The sequence below is a fragment of the Peromyscus californicus genome, unplaced genomic scaffold (genome assembly GCF_007827085.1).
Source record: "Peromyscus californicus insignis strain IS unplaced genomic scaffold, ASM782708v3 Scaffold_2__1_contigs__length_46816999, whole genome shotgun sequence".
In the NCBI taxonomy this organism is placed as follows: Eukaryota; Metazoa; Chordata; class Mammalia; order Rodentia; family Cricetidae; genus Peromyscus; species Peromyscus californicus.
The window spans coordinates 28,051,416-28,073,163 of NW_026294540.1; the positions used below are offsets into that span (position 1 = coordinate 28,051,416).

A 21,748-nucleotide genomic window follows, 5' to 3' on the forward strand; every position below is an offset into this window, starting at 1 on the left:
TGTCAGCCCGCCCAGCACGCCGCGGTCTCTTTTTACCTGCGTCTCAAAAATTCTAGTTCCCCCGCCTCCTGTTTAGTGAAAGCACCTTCTCCTCGCCTATGCTATTGGTCGGCAGAGCCGTCCCTCAGAGAAGAGGCCGGGACAGGTGCCCTCTCGAGGTTCTAATTGGTCGTCTTGACAGTCACTCGCCCGTCTCTAGATTGCAATTGGTCTCCTTTGAAAGAGGGCCGGACTCTCGGGCTTGCGGTCTCTGGGTCTCTAATCCCTTGAAGTTGAGGGCTGTTGTCCCCGCCTCCTGGGTGCGTCTCATTGGCTCCAGCTCTCGCCTCCAGAGTTGTGATTGGTTGTCGCTGTGCGGGGCGGGCCGGTCAGAAGCCGCGGCCGTTGGCGAGGGTCCGCACTGACCCCCTCCCGTCCCTCGGCCGAGTCGAGACTCAGAAGCTCCACCTCCTCGGCGTTTTCTGATTGGGCAGTTCTAACGCGTCTCTGGCTCGTGATTGGTCCGCGGGGTTCCTGACCCTCGTTCCCGCCCCCCGGAGGCGACTACGGCGGCTCGGAGGTGGGGGAGGGGCGAGGAGGGCCGGCCGGTGCCGTCAGTCAGGCAGCGGGAACCGCCGGGAGCGGATGGCGGCGGTGGTAGCGGGCCCACTGGCCGCCGGGGGTGAGGAAGCTGCAGCTTCAGTCTCCGTGCCGGGGTCTCCTGGTCTGCCCGGGAGCCGCAGCGCAGAACGAGCCCTAGAGGAGGCTGTGGCCACCGGGACCCTGAACTTGTCCAACCGGCGTTTGAAGCACTTCCCGCGGGGCGCGGCCCGCAGTTACGACCTGTCAGACATCACCCAGGCTGGTGAGTTGCGCCGGTGCCCGGAGAGAGGAGGAGGGGACCCACACGGGACCGCGACCCCTCATTTGCATAGCCCCGCCTCGCGTTCGAAGCGGGCCCACCCCTTCACCTGGCACTCTTGAGGGCTCGCCCCTCGGGATTGGCATCGAGCCTGCGACCTCCCCTCCCCGCCGTATCGGAACCACTGGACAATGAGTTGGCTTCAAGCTTGCACACAACACTTTCGGCCGGGCTCTCTCAGTCTCTCCCCTTTATTTGCATATTGCGCACCTGTAGCGTGGTCCCGCCCCTCGCCTGGTTTCTTCTTCAGTCCTAGAGCTGATGGGCCCTTAAAGCAAGCCCCCACTTATAATCAACAGTCACTGCATTTTTCATCCTTCTGGTCGTTTCCAACTCCTTCCTCACCCCTCCGCCTCGATCCCAGCTGCCCCAGTTATCTCCTTCCCAAGGATCGCCCCTAACAACCCGACGTTTCTGCTTGCTGTACCCTAATCTCCACAAGTCCCAGACCCTCTCCCGCGTCCACCCCAGCCCGTCTGTGTGAAAGAAGTGAATCCCCCGCTGTTAACTTTCCATCTATTGTCGCTGTCTCCTTTATCTTCTTCCTGCCTCTGTGAGGTCACTGTGGAGCCTGTGACCTCATAGGAACCCTAGAATTACCATTTCAGGTTCTGCTTTTCCCTTAGGGGAGGAACTTGAGGCAGTTTACTGAAAGGAAGGAAATTGTATCTCGTAGTTAGGAGTGCTGACTTACTGGAGACTCTCTTTCCAGTCCCCGCCCTCAGGATCCCTCTAATCATGTCCCCTCCACCCTGGTGTGTGTGTGTGTGTGTTTGGGATCCCTCTAATCATGTACCCTCTACCCTGTGTCTGTTGATGGCCAGGCCCTGGGGACTGTACTATGACAGGTGAGTCAGGCTTCAGCTGCTTAGGAGGCAGCCTATGAACTTGGGCTGGCAGCTGAGGGTGGGGATCAGAACACAGGACTGCATTCCGGGAGCCCCACCCCGGTCTAGGCTGGAGCGTGAGGGCCCCTTTCTGCACCTCTCAGCTCCAGGGCGGGATCAAAGAGCACGTTGCTCCAGCAGGTGCCTGCCCACCTGCAATCACACCCGCTGGCTAGGGCACAATCTCCCCTTACAGCTCTGGAGAGAAAAAGTTTAAATCTCTGTTTTTAAATTCTTTTCCCCCATACCGCAGAGTGAGTCCTGGGAATGGGTGAGCCCCACGAGCCGTTCTTGCCCCTCCCAGGTCCCCCCAACCCCCCAGCTCCAGATTGACCTCAGCAGCTGTGTGACACTGGCCGTCTGTTCCCTTTCCCTCCCCCCTTTGCTTGTTTTTTGACAAAGACCAAATGTTTTTCTTACTTCCTCAGGGCTCTGTCTCAGTGAGTGGACTCTTGGGGAAAACTACCCAGCACTCCTAGCCCCTCCCAGCTCCTGCCCCCACCCAGCCGCCTCCTCCAGCATTCCGCCTGAGGGTGCAGCTAGGGCTCCCCGGGTGCAGGTTCAGTTGTGTGGTAAAGTGGGAAATCCTGAAAGCCCCTCTCTGCCTTCTTCAGTCTCTTCGGGGCCCAGGTTCTAGGCAGGTGGGTTCCATTATGTCCAGCTGACCTGTCTCCTCTCTCCAAGCTGGGTACTCCTAGCCTGGGAGGGGTGTGTGTGTGACTGAAGCCCAGAGTTGCCCGGTACCCTGTCCTCCACATCCCCTCGCTCTCTAACCCAGACCAAGTACTTTAGCGTTGTGCTGCTGGACTGTTCTGAACCGTCTCCTGCTTGCTCTGCCCCAGCATGCCCCCTCTGTGGACACTCCTGACACTGGAGGACTGTGTTCCCTTGGCCTACTGGTAGAGAGCTGGGTTGGGGGAGGGCACCTTCAGCAAAGGAGAAGTGTAGATCACTCTCCCACAGACCACATCCTGTGCCCCTAAGCCCGGCCTCCTCCAGCCTGGGCTCCTTCCGCCCCTGACTTCTGCCCCTTTACCCCTTACCCCTTATCCCATCTTAACGTGGTCTCCACTCCAGTGAACATGCACACACACACACACACATGCACGCATGCATGCATGCATGTGCACACACACACACTTATGCATTTGTGGGCGCAGAGGAAACAGGCAGGTGTTGGGCATGGGTGGAAGACCAGATGCAGGCCTTTCACCCTCTCTGGAACTGTTTTTCCCACACTAGCTCTGTGTTCACTAAGGCTGGGGCAGAGAAGAGGAGTGAGCAGTTTGTTGGGCATCAGGCTAATATCCCCTGGGAAACAGATCCTACAAGCCACAACCCAATGGATTGTTTCTACCCCATTTCCTGTCACAAGATGCATTTCCTCAGGGACTATCCCCAGCTTCCCCTCCTCTTAGCTTTTACCCCCAACTAAGGAGGCCCTTAAAGAAGCTCATAACGTCTCTTGCCTGGGATTTCCCCTCAAAAGCCCAGACACCTCCCAGGGCATGCTGAACAGAACGAACAGAAACACAGGCTTCTAGGGGTCTGTGGTCTGTGTCCACACTGCAGGGAACCACAGGCTCACCTCTGGCACTGCCATAGTGAGCACTGTTTGAAATAAGGGGAAGAAGCTCTTCCCTTCCTCACCTCTGCTACTTGCTCTGCTTAAGGTAAATGCAAAGATTCTGAGCCTGGGCCTGGGACAGAGAGGAAGTGGAGGAAGACAGCTGGGGTTGGAATAGGGCAGCCAGCCTGGGGACAAGGGACTCCAGTGGGAGGGACCTCGAGGACGCTGAGAACTCGCTTCCCAGCTCCAACTTAGCCTGCTGCCTTTCCCTCCTAGACTCCCTGAAGCTAGACGTTCATAGTCCTTTGGTCCTGGAGGCTGATGAAAAGCTGGCCGAGTGTCCCTAGAGCTGGGGTCTGTCTCGTTCTTGATTTCTTCCCCGGGTTGAAAACAGGCTGACGCGGGGAGGAAGGGCTGTCTTCCCTGTGGTCCCCAGCGGCTTCTGTATTACCCCCTGACCTCTCCTACCTATCCTCTCACTGTTGCTTTCAACTTCTCTCTCTCTCTCTCGTGCTGGGATCACAGCCAGAGCTGTCTGTGTGCTAGACCCATCGATCACAGCCAGCCCTAACCAGCTTTTTTTTGGGCAGGGAGCGGGGAGAGTAAGTTCGTAAGTGTGTATGGAGGCCAGGAGAGGATGTTGGGTGTGCTGCTCCATCACTCTCCACCTTACTGTCTTGAGAGGGCATCTCTCACTGAATCTGGAGCTAGGCTGGCAGCCCACAGGCCCAGCTAATGTCTTCTGACTCCCAGCCAGTCCCCCAGCACTGAGGTCACAGGTGCACACCCATGCCCAGTGTTTTACATGAATGTGGGATCTGAACTCAGGTCCGCATGCTGTGTAGTGAGTGTGCTTGCTCCCTGAGCCTTCTCTTCACCCCTCCGACTGTTTCCTTACAAGCCTATCCCCCTTCTGGATCTTTCGCCTTTCAGTTCTCCTGACATCTCAGAACACAGGGAGCACAGCGTCACAGAACCCTGCCGCCACACTGCTGGGAGAAGGCTTCATTTGTCTTATTTTGGGGGGTAGGGGTGGGACAGAGTCTAGCAAGCTGTCTAGTCCTGAACTCTTGATTCTCCTCTCTCAGCGGCTCTGATTGTTGGAGTTACAGACGTGAGCCACCCCATGCGGCTTCATTTGTAATAAAGATGGTGTTTATGGTCTGTTGTACCCTCTCAAGTCTGGGCTTCTCTTGGCCTTTCTGGTCGTGCTTGTAACGTGCTCAGTTTGTAGAAGGCTTGTTGTTTGCCCAGGGAGCCCACGTGCACGAACGCGTGTGTATGTGGGCACACGTCTGTGGAGGCGAGGGGCTCGGTCTCAACTGTTCGTCAGGTGCCACCCACTCTGCTTCTTTGAAGCAGTCTCTTCACTGACCTGGTCACTGAACCAGCCAGGCTGTCTGCTCAGCTGACCACTGAGCACCAAGGAGCCACTTAGCCCCGCCTCTCCAGTGTGGGATTGCAAGCGAACACTGCCACACCTGCCTCTTTATATGTGGGTTCTGGGGGCTGGAGCTCAGGTCCTCACTCACGGGCAACAGCTTTACCCACGTAGCTGGCTCCTCAGCCCTAGGGGTCTGATTTCTTCGGTCAGCGGGGGCTCGGGAGCTGGCGCTGGTTCAGGGGACACTCAGTCCCCTTGTGCAAGGCTGAGCCTCTCCTGACCCTTACTTTCCTTAGACTTGTCTCGGAACCGGTTTCCCGAGGTGCCTGAGGCAGCGTGCCAGCTGGTGTCCCTGGAAGGCCTGAGCCTCTACCACAATTGCCTGAGATGCCTGAACCCAGCCCTGGGGAATCTCACAGCCCTCACCTACCTCAACCTCAGGTAGTGGGAGCTTCTTCTCTAGGCCTCCAAGACCAGTGCTATTGCCCTGAGAGGTCCTCCTGGCTCCCCAGAGCAGGCCCAGTGCCGGGGTGCCTTGCCTGAGGACTGAGCTGCTGCCTTTCTCCCGTCCACAGCCGGAACCAGCTGTCCTCGTTGCCACCCTACATCTGCCAGCTGCCGCTGCGAGTCCTTATTGTCAGCAACAACAGGCTAGGAGCCCTGCCTCCAGACATCAGCACCTTAGGAAGCCTGCGGCAGCTTGTGAGAATGAGGGGCCAGGGCCAGAAGAGGGACTTTTGGGGGGTAGCTAGAGAAGGGTAGGAAGCACCCTTGGGAAAAGGCTTGTGGCCCGGGAGAAACAAGGGCAGAGCGATTTCCGCCGCTCCTGGACTGATCGCGCCTTCTCTGACCTAGGACGTGAGCAGCAATGAGCTGCAGTCTCTCCCTGTGGAGCTCTGTAGCCTCCGCTCCCTGCGGGATCTCAATGTTCGGAGGAACCAGCTCAGTGCCCTGCCTGATGGTGAGGAAGAGGGGGCACAGAGGATGGCAGGGTGTGTGCGTGTGTGTGTGTGTGTGTGTGTGTGTGCGTGTGCGTGTGCGTGCGTGCGTGCGCGCCTTTAGCTAGGCTGCTCTAACGAAGATGCCGTAGATGGGGCTCTGAACAGCATTGTCGATTCCCACCGTTAGATCAGGGTGCCATGTGGTCAGGTGGTGGTAGGATCCTACCTCACCGGCTCCACCTCACAGCGCAGAGAGAGCTCCTGGGGTCTCTGAGCTCTGTGGTATAAGGATGCTAATCCGTTCTGGACTCTGCCTCATGGCCTTGCTTACCACCCAGAGGTCCCACTTCTTGTACCAATCACTTTGAAGGTTATGATTTCAACACATGACATGGCAGGTGGGCACAAACACTGAATCTGAAATAACACTTCTTCTACCTTGGAAAAGTCACAGGCAAGAAATCTTTTAAAAATAACCTTGCCTTAGTTGCTCAGGGATTTTCAGTAGCTAAAACAAACAGTAAACAGTTGTATTTGCTCTTGACTATGGCAACCCTCTGAGGCTGGGAAGGCGTGGATTCCCAGTTCTGTTTTTACGTGGAAACAGGCTAGGAAAGAAGGGTAGGAGTGAAATCAGTCAACTGTAGAATCAATCCTAAGGTTGGAAGGGACCTTAAGGCCCACCCAAGCACCCAGCCCAGCAAGAGCTCTCGAAACACTGGTCAGGTGATGCTCTTGAACCTCCTCTCAAGGACTCTGAACTGGAAGGGGGCGCGGGTCCTGACATGACAGTCTAGGCAGCCCTGTTTAATGAGGTAATTATGACGTACCAGATGGTCTGTTGGGAAGCAGGCTTGTTGCTCAGCCAGGTATGTGTGCTTCCTGTGTTTCAGGTGGGGCGATAGATGTGACCGAGATCTGAGACCATCCCTCAAAGGTTTAGTGGCTTAATGGAGAGACAGGCATTCATAGGGACCTGCTAAAGCAGGAGGCTAGGGAGCCCAGGGAGTGGGGGAGAAGAGGGCTCTTCTGCAGAGCCTGGGAAGTCACGTCTCCCCGAAGCTCAGACCTTAGGAGGTGAGCGTTCCATCCTTCATCCAGGCAGAGGAAGGAGCACCATATGCAAAGCATGGAGACGGGGAGCATGGTACAGCATGGATGCAGTTAGAAAGACAAACTCGAGGGCGGTAGGAAGAACAGGAGTAGTGGTCACCCATTTTCCTGCCTCTTTCTGCCTCTGCCGTCCGTCCACCTTCCAAGTTTGTTATGTGTTTTAATTAATTTTCTCTTACTGTAACAAAATAACTGAAGCTAAGGAATTTGGTTTTGTTGAATTAAGACAGGATCTCACTATGTAGCTGCCCTGGAATTCACTCTGTAGACCAGGCTGGCCTGGAACTCACAGAGATCCACTTGCCTCTGCCTCCCGAGTGCTGGGATTAAAGGTGTGTGCTACCTGGCTGGAATTTTGTTTATTGTTTTGTTCTTTGAGAACAAACAACAAAATTTTGTGTTTTGTTTGGCTGGAATTTTTTTTTTTTTTTGGTTCTTTCTGTTTTTTTTGTTTTTGTTCTTGGTCTCTTATAGTTCAGGGTGGCCTCCAACTCAGTACATAGCTAAGAATGGCCTTGAACCCCTGCTTCTCCTGCTTGTACCTTCTGTGTGGTGGGGTTACAGGTATGTGCCGCCATGCCTGGTCTCTGCAGTACTGAGGACCAGACCTAGAGCTTCATGCATCCAGGTCAGCATTCCACCAACTGGGCTATGTACCCAGCACTTCTTTTATTTCTTTGGTTTTTTTTTTTTTTTTTTGGTTTTTCGAGACAGGGTTTCTCTGTGTAGCTTTGCGCCTTTCCTGGAACTTGCTTTGGAGACCAGGCTGGCCTCGAACTCACAGAAATCCGCCTGGCTCTGCCTCCCGAGTGCTGGGATTAAAGGCGTGCGCCACCACCGCCCGGCTATTTCTTTGGTTTTTGAGATAGGGTTTCACCCTGAAGCCCAGGCTAGCCCATAACTTGTGATGCGCCTTTTGTCTCAGCCTCCCAAGTGCTGGGATTGTAAGTGTGAGCCAGCACTGGAGGCTTGAGGACCAAGTAGTGTAATTTTTAAAAACATTTCTTTTTATTTATTTATTTACTTTCTTGCTTATTTATTTATTGTGGGTACCTACACATTCATATGTGCAAGTATCACATGTCTGTGGGTGTCACCAGGGCAGCACAGGGCAGCATAGATCAAGAGTGCCAGAGAAAAGGCCACTTCTTTTTTTTTTTTTTTTTTTTCCTGAGACAGGGTTTCTCTGTGTAGTTTTGGTGTCTGTCCTGGATCTTGCTCTGTAGACCAGACTGGCCTCGAACTCACAGAGATCCGCCTGACTCTGCCTCCCGAGTGCTGGGATTAAAGGTATGCGCCACCACTGCCCGGCTGAAAAGGCCACTTAATGGTCCATTAATCCATGAATCCACCTGTGGAATAGCCCATTCCATTCATTCCTCGAGAGACCCATGACCCCGTTACCTCCTGTTAATCCCACCTCAGAACACCAGTGTCAGGGATTTGGTGATTAAGTATCTAACGCTTGAAAGTTAGTCATAGCAGTAGGGGCATAAATACAGGGAGTTCTTCCTGGGGCCATGAAAGACCCGAGCAAAACACTTCTTGAGTATGAAGGAACAGTGAATTCCAGGACCCTGAGGTATGTGAAGATTCATAGAAGAGGTAAAGCTTGAAAATAGGCTTCCTGATTGATTGATTGATTGATTGATTGATTGATTGATTGTGGCTCTCGTGTAGCTCAGGATGGCCTTGAACTAACGCACTATTATGTCGCTGAAGCTGGCCTTGAATTGTGTGCTCTTCTGCACACCATGCCCACCCAACGTCAGCAGCCATGGCTGTGTGGTGTGGGAGGCTGTTGTGCAGCGGTCAGTTGGTTTGTGTCTTGTGCTGCTCACTTGAGAATGTAGAGTGGGTTCCGGTGGGGGCTGGCAGGGGAGGAGGATGCGTAGGGCTCCGCGGCAGCTGAAGCACACAGGCCTTGGCTCAGATGTGAGTGGGGAGAGGAGCAGGTTGTTTCTGGTACGTGAACTGAGCCAGCCAGGGTGGGAGGCTGTGATGGAGCCAGGAGTGACTGGCTGGTCAGAGCCAAAGACAAGGAAGAGAACTCAAGGCCTCAGGCCTGGGCTTCTCCTAACTCTCCCCTTGCCTAACCCTAGAGCTGGGGGACCTTCCTCTGGTCCGCCTGGATTTCTCCTGTAACCGTGTCTCCCGAATCCCGGTCTCCTTCTGCCGCCTCAGGCACCTGCAGGTCATTCTGCTGGATAGCAACCCCCTGCAGAGCCCGCCTGCCCAGGTGAGGTGCAGTCTGGGTGGACCTTGAGGACAGTGATGCTGTTAGCATGGGAGGGTCCAGGAAGGCTTGGGGAGCCACCTTATTCTCATGCCTGTGCCCCCACACAGATCTGTCTGAAGGGGAAACTTCACATCTTCAAGTACTTAACGATGGAGGCCGGACGGCGGCGGGGAGCTGCCCTCGGGGACCTGGTCCCTTCCCGCCCCCCAAGTTTTAGTCCTTGGTAAGGGGAAGGAATCCTCTTCTTGGGACCAGAGACCACCCCTGGATTCCAGGGCGAGGGGAGGGGTGCTACCAGCATGGGGCTGACCAGGTCTCCCTGGCTGCTCTAGCCCTGCCGAAGACTTATTTCCGGGACGCCGGTATGATGGTGGCCTGGACTCCGGCTTCCACAGTGTTGACAGTGGCAGCAAGCGGTGGTCGGGGAACGAGGTAAGGACACCGGGGTGTCACCGCTGGGGGGACTCGGCCCTGAGGACCCTGACCGAATGAATCCCTTGTAAGAGGCACCTCCAGTCAGAGGTCATGACTGGGACTCCTCCTCCCTCTATCCCCAAGAGGCTGGCTCTCCCCCTGACCCCAGTGTGGGACCCCAGATGGTCTCAGCCCATGTCCCATCTCTGCCTTAAAGTCCACAGATGATTTTTCAGAGCTGTCCTTCCGGATCTCAGAGTTGGCCCGGGAGCCCCGGGGGCCTAGACACCAGAGGGAAGATGGCTGTGGTGAGCGAGGGCGTCTGTCCAGGAAGGTGAGGGTGAGTGAGGGCCTGGAATCCCCTCCCGCTTGCTCGCTAACGTGCCCTGGCCTTGCAGGCGATGGCGACCTGGAGCAGATTGACTTTATTGACAGCCATGTTCCTGGGGAAGATGAAGAGCGGGGTGCGGCTGAGGTGAGGACCCGTGATGCCCTTGTCCAGGGGAAGGGAAGGGTACTAACGGGGACACCAGGGCAAACCGGGGGACCAGGCCTTTCCTCAGCCTCTGCTGCCCTGTCCTCAGGAGCAGCTGCCTGCTGAGTTAAGCCTTGTAGCAGATGTGGAGAAGACATGGAGCAGCAGGTACTTCAGCCCCCAAGCCCACACCTCTGCCCCGTGCTCAACAGTCCTGGGGACCTCCCCTCACCTGACAAAGGTCTCTCTTGGGCTGTCTTCTGCAGGCGGGAGGAGCCTGCAGGGGAGGAGAGGCGGCGCCCAGACACTTTGCAATTGTGGCAGGAGCGGGAGCGGAGGCAGCAGCAGCAGCAGCAGCAGCAGCAGCAGCAGCAGAGTGGGGGGTGGGGATCCCCCCGGAGGGACAGGGGAGGGAGGGCCTGGGGCTGCTGGACAGCGGGCAGATGCAACCCCCTCAGACTTGTGTTCTGAATGGGTGGCCTGACTGTAGAGCTCACGCCGCCTCTGCTTCTTCCAGTGTCCTTAAGCGGGGGATCAGAGCCGCGGGCGCCTCGGCCTCGTCCACACAGGCCGCCTCCAAGTAGGTGTCCTCCTGTGACCCGTCTCCCTACGCCTTCTTCGTGGCCTTCCCTGAGTCCCTTCTTTTTCTTCAGTGGCCCACCGAAGTCCAGTGCTACCCAACTCGGAGTTTCAGGGGGGCACGGAGCTCCCACACCGTCCCCCATCTCCCAGGACTCCACTCCTGTATCTGGACCAGGTAGGACAGTGTGTTAGATGGTGGCTCGGGGTTGCTTGGGACACAGGCCTGGAGGAAGAAGAGTGGGCCACTGAGGGGGTCTCTTGCCTGTCCCTGGCTTTCCCCAGTGACAGCTCCTGTTCCCAGGCCACTGGGCTCCATTCAGAGACCAAACAGCTTCCTCTTCCGGTCATCCTCTCAGAGTGGCTCTGGTGAGTATCTGCTGTTCTGGCACTAACCTCAGGACTTCTGTCTCCTGGGGCTTGAGTCTCTCGGGGTGTTGTCCCTTTTCGTGGAAAATCCCACAGGCAGGAGGTGGTTTGGGTATGAGACTGTGGGAAGCTGCCTCCAAAGCTTACCCGTGAAGCAGAGCTATCCCATCCTCCTTGCTCTCCTAGGCCCTTCCTCTCCAGAGTCCATTGTGAGATCTCGGCCGTTTCCTCAGACTCTCGACGAGAAGGAACTAATGTCCCAACTTCGCCAGGTGAGCAGAGCGCGATGTGTGTAGGCAGAGGCCTGACCCAGCATGGACCTCCTTCCCCTTTCTTTCCTCAGGACCCACACAGCCCCCAGCTTCTCCTTCCTGACCCAGAACCGTTATCGAGGAGGGGAAGGGATGGAGTGAGTTCCTGCTGACCTCACCTGCTCCTCCTGTCTCCACTTCCAGGTCCTCGAGTCCCGGCTGCAGCAGCCCCTGCCTGAGGACCTGGCAGAGGCCCTCGCCAATGGGGTCATCCTCTGTCAGCTAGCCAACCAGCTGCGGCCCCGCTCTGTACCCTTCATTCATGTGCCCTCACCTGCTGTGGTCAGTGGGAGCCTGGAGGAAGAGGAGGAGGAGGGCATGGGACAGGTGTGTGGCTTGGCCTTTCCAGACTCTTCCATTCCCCCACCTTCAGCCAAAGCTCAGTGCCCTCAAGTCTCGGAAGAACGTGGAGAGTTTCTTAGAAGCCTGTCGAAAAATGGGGGTGCCTGAGGTATGGGGGTGCTCTTTGCTGTGGGGCTCAGCTGAATACGGTGCCTGAGGGGTGGAGTTCCATCCACAGGGGATCTAATTCTACCGAAGCATGTGTCCCTGGCCCACCCTCACAGCTCCTGCCCTGCCTCCCTCCTGGCTCCCTGTCCTGCATGTCTGCATGTCGGTATGGCTCTGGCTGTGCTCCTGGTGTGCGAGGCAAGGGTGGGAAGGTCTGTGGCTTGATGCTGCTGACACCTGTTATTTGTCCTTGTCCATCTGCCCTGCCCTCCCTTCCCAGGCTGACCTGTGCTCGCCCTCGGATCTCCTCCGGGGCACCACCCAGGGGCTGCGGACCATACTGGAGGCTGTGATCCTGGTGGGGGGCAAGGCCCCTCTCCCAGTCCAGCCCTCCTCCGGTCTGGGTGGCTTCCTCCTCTTCTACGTGGTCTCCATGCTGCTGCTCTATGTCGTCTACACTCGGCTCCTGGGCTCCTAGGACCCACGCTGTCCCTACCTACCCCACCTTCTATTTATAGCCCTCCTAGTCAGCCGTGCCCCCCGGCAGTGCCTTCAGCCCTACCAAAGACACTAGTGTACCCTCACAAACACTGACCTCAGAAGCCCCCTCAGTGCCCACAGTAGCCCTTCCCCACTAGTGCTGACGGTGCCTTCATGTCCCCACCAGCCCTGTCCCCCAGAGGGATGACAGCCCTCGGCCCTTTCCCTCCTCCCTCCCTCCCCCTGCTGGCTGCTAGGGGGAGCTAAATTATCTCTGTTTTGTAGAGAGAACTCTATATTTGTAGGGATGCGGCCCGTTGTGGGCCCGGTTCTGTGTATAAACTGTATAGACCGTCACTTCTGTGTGTCTTGTGTGAGCTGCTGCTGCAGCCAGGCCCCGGCCTGCCTGGGCTCCGTGTCCGTCAGCCCGCCTGGCCAAGCGTCTCCGTTTGGCGATGTCAGGCCTCTCCTGCCCTGAGCCTTCTGTGTCCCCTTCTGTCATGCGCTGACAGCTTCCATGTGCCGTCTGCCCCAGGCATGGGCAGTGTCAACCAGGAGCGCGCCCCACCCCGCCAACCTTGCTTGGGGAATGCCAGGGGAAACTTAACCTGGGCCCCTCCCCCCAGGAGTCCCTGTGCCAGCCCCACCACATCCTGGAAGAGGAGGGGGCCCCTGGAAGGGGCCTCCCTCACATCGCTGCTGTCCTTCACGCACTTCTGGAACAGCCTTAGGGTAGAGGTTGGGGCGCTTGGCCCCAGCCACCACCGGACCTGTCCTGGGAACAGATGACACCTGGGCCTTGCCACTTAACAAGGACTTGGTGACCACGGCCCTGCGCGTAGCAGGGGCTTGGGTATCCCCTGCCCTTAGGCTGCCGGGGTGCAGCCCCGGGTCTGGGGGAAGAGTGTTGTGTCGAACACAATAAAGAAAAGCTCAAAGGCGTGCAGCTTGGCCCTCAGGTGTGTGCCTGTCTGTGAGTGCGCGAGCTTCCTGGGGCCCTGGGGCCTCTGCTGCGGTGGGTCCCGGGCAGTCAGCCTGCCGCGTCCTGTGCTGGGCAGAGGGGCTGCCAGGGCACAAGTGCCCCACGGCTCCGCTGCCAGGGGGCGCCCTCGAGAAGCTGGCGGGAGCGCACCACGTGGCTGTGGGCGCTCTGGCGCAGGCGTCGTGCCGAGGCCCTGGGGTCGGCTAAGCCTTGGGCGCCTATGTGGTGGGGCCGCGGGCGGGCGGCGGCCCAGCGGAGGTGTGCCTGCGCTGCACCACACAATGTTGCCCTGGCTTGGGCCGTGGGGCACAGGCCCGGGGGAGGCGCCGGGGGAGCCAGGCCTCTCCACAGGCAGTGACCACGGCCGAGACTGGAGCCCTGGAGAGGAAAGGCCGGAGGAGCCAGGGCGGCCCACGCAGGACAGGTGAGGGCGCGGTGCGGCCGCTAGGGGGCGCTGGGGGCCCTTCCCCGAAGTGAGGAAGTCCGGAGCAGGAGGTCGCACCCGGACGGGTGCTGGCCCTGACCCGGGTCAGCACTGGGAAGGGACGCGTGTGCAAGAGCATGTCCTTCCCTTCACACAGCCCACAGCCCCAGGCGCTCAGCCCATCTGAGACCGGAGCCAAGCCGTCGCCGCCCTCCCATCACCTGGCCACGGGGCAGGCCGCCGAAGCCCCGGGTAGGCCCCAGGTCTTGCTGTTTTTACCCACAAGGCCCCGGGATTCAGAGCCTGTTCTAATCTTGTCTCTCTCCTTCGCAGTACCTCTTTCTCCCCAGGTGACCTCCCAGGTCACCACCTCAAGGATGACCCCGCTGCCACTCTGGGATCCCAGCCGTGAGGCTAATGCCAGACCTCAGCTGATGGTGAGTTGGGAGATGTGTGGCTCTGTCTCCAGGTAGCAAGAGGTGCCATGAGAGAGATGGAGCTCAGTCACTTCCTGCTCTCTACAGGGGGCCGGCTGTGGGTCAGGCGTGTCTTTGTCCGGCAGGACAATGTGTCATCCTTCCTGGCCTATGTATGACGCCTGGGGTAGCATCCCCACCTCAGGGCATCCAGAAGAGCGGGTGTCCAGGGATGCAGGTACTGTTGGTGGCCCCTCAGCTCAGTTGGGGCGTTTCTGCAGTGAGGGCTAGGATGGGAGGCCGAGGCCACCAAGCCAGCAGGCTCTCCTCCTCAGGGCTCCCGGTGACAAGCTATGATGATGTCTTCCTCTTGGACCCTCTGCTACCCTGTGGGCAGCGTGTTCCCCTGTACCTGTCTAAGCCCCCTCAGCAGGTAAGAAGAGTGAGCCCCTTCCATTCTTCCCCTCCCTCCTCCGCCAGGCCTGGGAGGACAACTTTCCCTTCCGTTTCCTCAGGCCATGGGCTCTCGGAAGCTGCTGCTCCCACCTCCCATCGTGTCCTCCTCTGTGCGTCCCTCGTCATCCCAGGCCTGCTCCTCCGCCTGGCTCAGCGAAGCAGAGATGATTGCCCTCACTGGTCTGCTGCAGATGAGCCAGAGCGAGCCCCGGTCTCGCTCCTCGGCCAGCCCGCTGACCTCTACCAGCTGCCCAGACCCCGTCTCTGCCCCCGAAGACCCAGGCCCCAGTGGTGGCCAGAGCTGTTCTGGAAGCGCTGACCCATGTCCCACACGGAGCCCAGATACCCACTGTTCATAGTCCCCTCCCTCCGTGAGTGCTGACTTCCCACAAGCTGTTCCGTCGACAATAAATCCGTTAGTTTGCAAAGCTGACTGTGTGTGCAGCCGGGGACAGTGGGCATGGGATGTGGAGGAGGTGGGCTCCTTCATCCCGCCATACTCACTTGCCCTTCCTTCAGTCTCCTCACTCACCGCTCGCCCACTGCTTGGGGTGGGGAAATCCACTGAGCCGAGACAGTCAGGGTGCAGAGCACCTTTAATGGGTAGGTTGGGTCCACAGGATGTGACTGGGCTGTGCTCTAGGAAGCAAGGGCTTGGTCAGCTCGGCCAGGCCCCGAGAAGGGTCAGGTGAGCCTGACGGGCACCAGAGGAGGACTCGGGAGGGCAGGTTGCTGGGGGGCTCTGACGAGATGCCTGATGCTCCCACTGTTTTTGAGCTGGGGTTCTCGGAGTTCCTCTCTGACTTGGAAAAGTTGAGTGAGGATAGCTCTTGGGCTCAGAGGACACAGTGACATCTAGTGTCAGCTGCCAACACGTGAGGGGACAGAACTGTCCAAATTGGGGTGGGGAATCTTCATCCATGGTTTGGCCACAGCTAGCTTGAGACCGATTCTGTAGGAATTCTTCAGGGAGATAAGATCAGGGGGTTTCGGCTGAGAGGGCCCAAACTTTGTAAGGTTTTGGGTTTTTTTGTTTGTTTGGTTGGTTTTTTGGGGTTGGGGCAGAGAGAAGGTCTAGAACTTTCTCTCAAGAGTCTAATTTCTGGGGAGAATCTCTTCCCGAGGGTTTCTTAGCTGGAAGGGGCAGCAGAGCAGCTTACAAGGGACGTGGTGGCCGCAGGGCGCCTTGCTCCCGCGTGCAGGAGCTGAGCTGAGCTAGTAACTTTTCTCCTCTTTTCCTCTCTTCCCTGACCATCCCCCACAGAGTTCTAGAACTTGATGCTGGTATAGCCGTGTGGACTCTCCCCAGGGGCTGCTCTGGGCCCCTCCAGGGGAGGGACTAGGTCCAGGTCCACGTAGTTGAGGCAGTTGTCCAGAGACCCTGGCTTAGCACTGTTCATTCCTACATAGTCTGGGATGTACATGTAGTCCCCAGACAGTTCTGAAAGTTGGGAAGAGTGGGCCTGAGCCTCTGTGGGTCCCCATCTGTTCCTAATGCTGCAGGGGAAACCCCGATGCCCAAGTTCAGGTTCCCTGGCCTTGAGCTCGTAGTACAAAGGTCCTGGTAAGAATCTATTCATGGGCATGTATTCTGTGCCCTCAGAATCCTGAAGCGACTTGCCAAGAGCCACCCTGGCAGGGGTGGGAGGACGGCCTGGGGGTGCCATCCACATGTAGTCACCAGCCTCCCCTCCCCCCATGTGCACGTAGTCACCCCTGACTCCCATGGCGATGTAGTCCCCATCCAGATCTAGCCCCTTGTAGGAGGGTGCGGGCCCCATCCTTTCCAAGGCCTTGAAGTAGTCCTGCTTTTCTCTCTCACCGGGGCTTCGTGATTGCGCTGCAGAAACAGGGGTTTCATACGGTGCCGGGGCTGCAGAAGCACTCTTCGGAGGCTCTCCGGACGGTGGCTCATCCTTCCCGCTGCTCCCCAGCCTCTTCATGGCAGCCAGGACCGTCTCATGAATGCTTTGGGCCACCACTGCATCAGGCGCCTGCATCCACAGCTCCCCGGGACCCGTGGGCGCTGAGCGCCCGAGTTCCAGGAAGAAGAAGGAGTCCGCATGGCCGCAGCGGCGCACGCTGAGCAAGGACAGGCGCAGGGCCGGTGGTGGCGATGTCCGGCTGTCTCTGGAGCCTTTGCTTCCTGGCTTCCGCAGGAGGCTCAGGGACCCAGAACCCAGGCACAGGCGATAGCTGCCGCTGCTCAGGCCTCGTGCTCGCCCCAGCCCCTTGGACCGCAGTGTCACAGGCCAGACGTCCTGGAACGGGGCGAAGATCCAAGACTCAGGGGCCTCTTGAGGACTGAGACCTGGAGAGAATAGGCAAGTCACTGGGAGGCAGGGGTTGGGGTCACTGGATAAGCTAAGCTGGCCCCCCCCCGCCCTCCCTGTCGCCCGGGGCTCACCCATAGCGGTGGCAGCAGCCGCAGCGGCGGAGGCGCGCACCTCCAGCATTGCGCTGTACCACGCTTGCTGCTCCGCTTCGCTGGCCGCCGCGACGCCCAGGCTGCTGTCGCTGGTATAGACGACGATCAGGTGGCGCTGGCGGGCATCGGCGCGCTTGCTGATGGTGCAGGCACCCTCCAGGCTCACGCTGCGCCGGGGTCGCGGCGGGCGGCAGCCGCCGGCCAGGAACTTCTTCTCGCTCTCGTAGCACTCCAGGCGCGGAGGGTCCGCGCGCAGGACGAAAAAGCGGCGGCGCTGGGACTTCTGCTTCCGCAGGTGGCCACAGAGCCGCACGTCGGGTGGGCAGGGCCAGGGAAACGGCGGGCCAAGGGACGCGTCGGTGGGCTCGGCCCCGGGGGAGACGGTGGGACCCAGTGTGGGACCCGTGCCTGCCGGCTTCATCTCCAGCCAAAGGCAGTCAAGCGCCCTCGGAAGGACTGATTTGGAGACTGATTTGGAGAGGGTCCCCTGAGCCACCACCGGCTTGGGACGAGTAGCAGAGACCTGGGAGATGGCAACTGTCTAGTTACCCTGCATCTCCCCACGCCCTCTGCCGACTTGAAGCTGGTGCACAAGGAGCCTGTGCACCAGCGTGAGTGTGTCCCAGTGGCCAGTGACACCAGGACTCCTAGGTCTAAGGAAAGCTGACCCAGCTGGGTCAACCTCCCTCTTGGAGTCTCCACCCCTTCAAGTTAACCCTCCCACGCCCGAGCGCAGGAATTTGAGTTTGGGACCCACAGGCTAGAGTAGGAGTCCTGCACCGCGGGGACCGAACTTTCACAGGGGCGGGGAGTGTGCAGGCGTCTCCACCAATCAGCTGACGGGATATGGGGGTGGAGAGTACCGCCAGGGGCAGCCTCGGGCAATCCCGAAAGCCAGATACCAGGGTGCAGACGCGGCTGTGCTTAGTAGTGATGGGACAAGTGATTAGAAGAGCGGCCTAGCGGGCCATCCTGCCAGGACCAGCTCCCCAGGCCGGAGCCACCCCGCTCCACCTCTATCCGTAGTGTCCCTCTCCTTCCCACCCGGAGATGATTTTTGTGCCTTTGCTCCCAGTTATTCAGAGAACATGGCTGCCGACCACCGCAGAGGTTCTAACTGCGGTTCCTCAACGAGTTTGGGGCGATGGATGTCCCAGGACAGGGAAATGAGTAGACTGGCCCCTGGTCACGAACCGTACCCACCAGATTCCTGTGCATTCTACTTGAACGCCACTGAAAGAGACGTCGAAGAGGTCCTTTCTCAGGGACACCTTCAAAGCTCCCCTCACCACCAAGTCAAAATGCTGACCTGAACTTGACAGTGGCTGTGGTCACAGAAGCCAGGATTCTGTGGTAGATGCCTCGTGACCCTTTGCATCCCGAGAGGTTAGGGTGGGATCAGAGATCAAACTGCATACGCACACACACACCATGAGTGCACATGCCTGTGGTATCAACAAGAGCCAGCCCCCTTGTTTTTTGAGACAGGCTTACCCGCTGGGAACTTGGCTAACAGATTAGGCTAGCTGGCCAGGAGGCCCCAGAGATCTGACTCCACTTACCGAGCACTGGGATTACAAGTGCATGCTACCACACCCAGCTTCTAAAATATGTATTATGTGTGTTGTGCAGGTTGCCTGCATGTGTAAGTCAGAGGACAACTTTGGGAAGTTGGTTCTTGCCTTCCGTCTTGTTGAAGCAGGGTCTCTTTCTGCCGCTGTGCCGTGTACTCGGGGCACGCTGGTCTGGGAGCTTCAAAGCTAGTTATTTGTAGCCTTGGCTGTTCCGGAACACACTCTGTAGACCAGGCTGGCCTCGGTCTCAGAGATCCACATGCCTCTGTCACAAAGTGCTGAGATTAAAGGCATGTGCCACCACTGCCCGGCTAGTAGTAGTTTTATATATATTTATACCTTGCTATAGGAGTACTGGGATTATGATGCATGCCACGAATCCCACTCTTACGTGGATTCTGAGGATCAAATGGGCCATCGGGCTTGCACAGCAAGGACTCTGCCAACCGACCTATCTCCCCAGCCCCTTGGACATTTTGTTTTTCTGTACTAGGGACACTGGTACATACAGATCGAGGGGTAGGGAGTGGTACGGTGCAGTTAGTCACAGCGTAATTGACAAGTAGTGGGGCCTAAGCAGACACAGTGATTCCCCAATGCTGTGACAAACAAAATCCCCGTGGGAAAGATGAAGGTATAGAGAAGAAAAGACCCATCTAACAAGTAAACAGAAGCAGAAGAACTTGGGTCTTTTTCTCAGGCTAGTCCAAGGGCAGCCCAAGCAGAGGCCCACAGCCCACTTGTAATCTGGAATACTGGAGAAATTACTTGCCACGATCATGAAGCTGGGCAACTTTGAATACCTTTCCAAATGCCGCATTGAGAGCAGATACCCAGTACCAACAATCATCATCCGTATGGGCATCGAGTGCCTGGGGCCTGCCCCAGGTGCTTCCCAGCCAGCCAGAGCCCCACCCAGGGCAGAGAGAAAAGCTCCAAGTTCAGCTGGTAGGCCCTGGAAGGTAGCCCTGCGGATAAAGCGCTTTTGCGAGTTTGTGACTTGAGCTGGGTCCTCAGGATGCACAGAAAGCTGGACATGGAAGCCACAACCGGAACTCAAGTGAGAGGCCCCAAGTGAGATGGGTAGTGGAGACAGCAGGACCCCAGCAGCTCTCGAGGCTGTTAGCCTGAGGTACATGGTGGCAAACAGGTCTCCATCTCAAGGGAAACAGTCTCACTCCCTCAGGATTGATTTGACGCTATCCAGGAAGGGTCTCTATCTCTTCCTGCCTCCCTGAACCTGGTCATCTTGCAAACATCTGTCCTTGTGAAATCCCATCTGCTGTCACAGAGACAGCTCCAAACGCTCTGTGTCATTCAGCCCTGGAGCGCTGGGTAAAAGATAAAGCAGGAAGCAGCAGTTATCCAAGGAGCTGGGGTGTGGACAAGCAAGAGCTAGATGTAAACAATGCCAGGTGACTTGGTCTGCTGGGTACCAGGAAAAGCCTGGCTTACCTCAGTTGCCATAGCAACAACTCTGCTCTTGGCCCTGCTGAAGCATATTTTATAACCTGAAATCCCAGCAACCCAGGAAGTGGCATATTTGGGGCCCTGCTAGGTTCGGGGCACACGACATCTATGAAATTTTGTTATCAGGGGTAGGAATCCATTTAGTGGAGCCTGTGGATAGCCCCTGTGATGGCTTATTCTCTGGGTGTGTATGTTGTGGACTGGGGCGGGGTGGGTGGGTGGGGGTACAGGACCAAGCTATATAATGAGCTCCATCAATCATCCCACCCTGTGACTCCCACGTGGAGAAAATTCCAGAGGTTCAGCTCCTGCTTTGTTACCCGCAGAGGCTACCCGTGGGTGACTGACTGACAGATGGGCCCCGAGCCAGAGGGCTGTCACCTGTATAGTATGGTTAGAGCATTGGCCAGGGCCTGTATGAAGGACCTGGACAGTGTGTGAGCCAAATGCAGTTCCAGCCTGCTTGTGCACGTGTGCGTGCATACATGGGTACACACATCTGGTTAGATATAGAGTGGTCAGGTGAGGCTGTACAAAGAGGAAGACAGGCCTACTCAATCAGGGCTGATTCCATTGTTTGTGCCACTGGTCTGGAGAGGCTATATGGAGGAGAGTGCTGGGCCCTTCCTTGCCAAGGACAGTGGTTCAGCCCTAGCCTCAGCCTGTGCCCAGGGAATGTTTGAGGCTAACCCAGGGCAGATTCTCAGCCTAGTATGTAGTGCTGGCCAGAAGACTGGCCAGGGTCCCTGTCAGACAGGGGACAGGACAGACAGACGGCAGCCAGGAGGTCCTGGCCCCGGCAGCAAGTGGGCGACAGCAAAGTCCCTGGGATATGTACGGCACAGTGTGACTTAGACTTTAGGGCCCTTTAAAACTGAAGTGATCTGAGCCAGAGCGAGGGAAGCTGGGTGAAAGAAGCCTGGGACTGTGGAAGCCCTCACTCCTGGCTGAGAGCAGAATGAGGGGAAAGGGGAGCACCCGGAGAAGTGGCTCTTTCGGGAGTGTTTGCCCAGCACGCAGGAAGCTTGGGCCTGAACCCCAGCATCAGGAGTTTGAGGCCAGCCCAGGCTACGGAGCGAGCTCCAGGCAAGCCAGGGCTACACAGCGAGATCCTGGCCCCAAAACAGCAGCAGCAAAAAAGCAACCGGAGAGGCAGCCTGGCATGGGGGCACACACCGGGAACCTTGGTGTTTGAGAGGCGGAGGAGGATAGCCTGAGCTACACAGGCTTGGTGGTGGTGGGGAAGAGTGACCCTAAGGATGACCATGAAGAAAGAAAAAAAATCAGACGGGAGACAGAAAAATACGGAAAAATCTGTACAAAGGCTAGGGGCCAGCTGGGTGACCTCCCTCCTCCCCCCTCCCAGGAGAGGGAAGGAGGGAAGAGGCTAGGCCTGCAGGAAACAGCTAAGGATTGAATCTTGTTGCAAAAAAGGAAGACCAAACCTGACTTAGCAAATAGCAAGAGCTAGAGATCTTTCCAGAAGAGTCGAGTAAGCAAAGTAGATGATAACCCAATTCCCACATCCCTTTGCACGTCCCTGTGGAAGGCCCAGAGAAATCCTAAGGATGAACAGTTTAAAGGGCCAGGAACTCTTGGCTGAGGTCTGAAGGGCGGGGCCTCTCCAGGCCTCGGGGGTAAACAGCAACGCCAAGTCTCTTCTCAGCTGGAGGGGGAGTATTTATCTCTGCACAATCGCCCAGACACCTGGCTGCTGACCGAGCCGCCCACCCGCCCGGGGTAAGGAACTGCTGGAGATTCTGAGAACCCTGGGGAGGGGACTGTTTACTCACCAAATCCCTCCCCTGTGGCACCTGCCCCGTGACTACTGAGCTCCAGCCCCAGACGGGGACCCCCACTCATCCCTGCCTCTTGCTAACAGAGG

At 57.6% G+C, this 21,748-nt stretch overlaps 3 protein-coding genes across 4 annotated transcripts; 2 read left to right on the forward strand and 1 right to left on the reverse strand.

The window, feature by feature from the left end:
* Positions 1 to 573: 573 nt before the first annotated feature.
* Lrch4 (leucine rich repeats and calponin homology domain containing 4) lies at positions 574 to 13,071 on the forward strand. Of its 2 annotated transcripts, none has more exons than XM_052754086.1 (18): positions 574 to 844; positions 5,039 to 5,183; positions 5,318 to 5,444; positions 5,598 to 5,703; positions 8,899 to 9,035; positions 9,143 to 9,258; positions 9,368 to 9,467; positions 9,667 to 9,757; positions 9,848 to 9,924; positions 10,034 to 10,092; positions 10,191 to 10,307; positions 10,442 to 10,504; positions 10,578 to 10,681; positions 10,789 to 10,872; positions 11,059 to 11,144; positions 11,328 to 11,465; positions 11,557 to 11,634; positions 12,740 to 13,071. In XM_052754086.1, the coding sequence occupies exons 1-18, from the start codon at positions 625 to 627 to the stop codon at positions 12,842 to 12,844; spliced, it is 1,953 nt and encodes a 650-aa protein (XP_052610046.1). In that variant the 5' UTR covers positions 574 to 624; the 3' UTR covers positions 12,845 to 13,071. The 2 variants fall into 2 exon arrangements, with proteins under 2 accessions (XP_052610046.1, XP_052610045.1); XM_052754085.1 differs by lacking the exon at positions 12,740 to 13,071 and adding an exon at positions 11,914 to 12,470 and having other exon boundaries at positions 575 to 844.
* A 113-nt stretch (positions 13,072 to 13,184) lies between these two features.
* Positions 13,185 to 14,824, forward strand: Sap25 (Sin3A associated protein 25). The gene is made up of 6 exons (XM_052754089.1): positions 13,185 to 13,519; positions 13,677 to 13,771; positions 13,853 to 13,956; positions 14,044 to 14,173; positions 14,271 to 14,368; positions 14,451 to 14,824. The coding sequence occupies exons 1-6, from the start codon at positions 13,377 to 13,379 to the stop codon at positions 14,748 to 14,750; spliced, it is 870 nt and encodes a 289-aa protein (XP_052610049.1). The 5' UTR covers positions 13,185 to 13,376; the 3' UTR covers positions 14,751 to 14,824.
* Positions 14,825 to 14,969: 145 nt separating this feature from the next.
* Positions 14,970 to 20,017, reverse strand: LOC128120288 (insulin receptor substrate 2-A-like). The gene is made up of 2 exons (XM_052754088.1): positions 16,799 to 20,017; positions 14,970 to 16,702 (listed from the first exon to the last, which is right to left on the reverse strand). Exons 1-2 carry the CDS (start codon positions 17,238 to 17,240, stop codon positions 15,660 to 15,662), a joined length of 1,485 nt encoding a protein of 494 aa, XP_052610048.1. The 5' UTR covers positions 17,241 to 20,017; the 3' UTR covers positions 14,970 to 15,659.
* Positions 20,018 to 21,748: the final 1,731 nt, after the last annotated feature.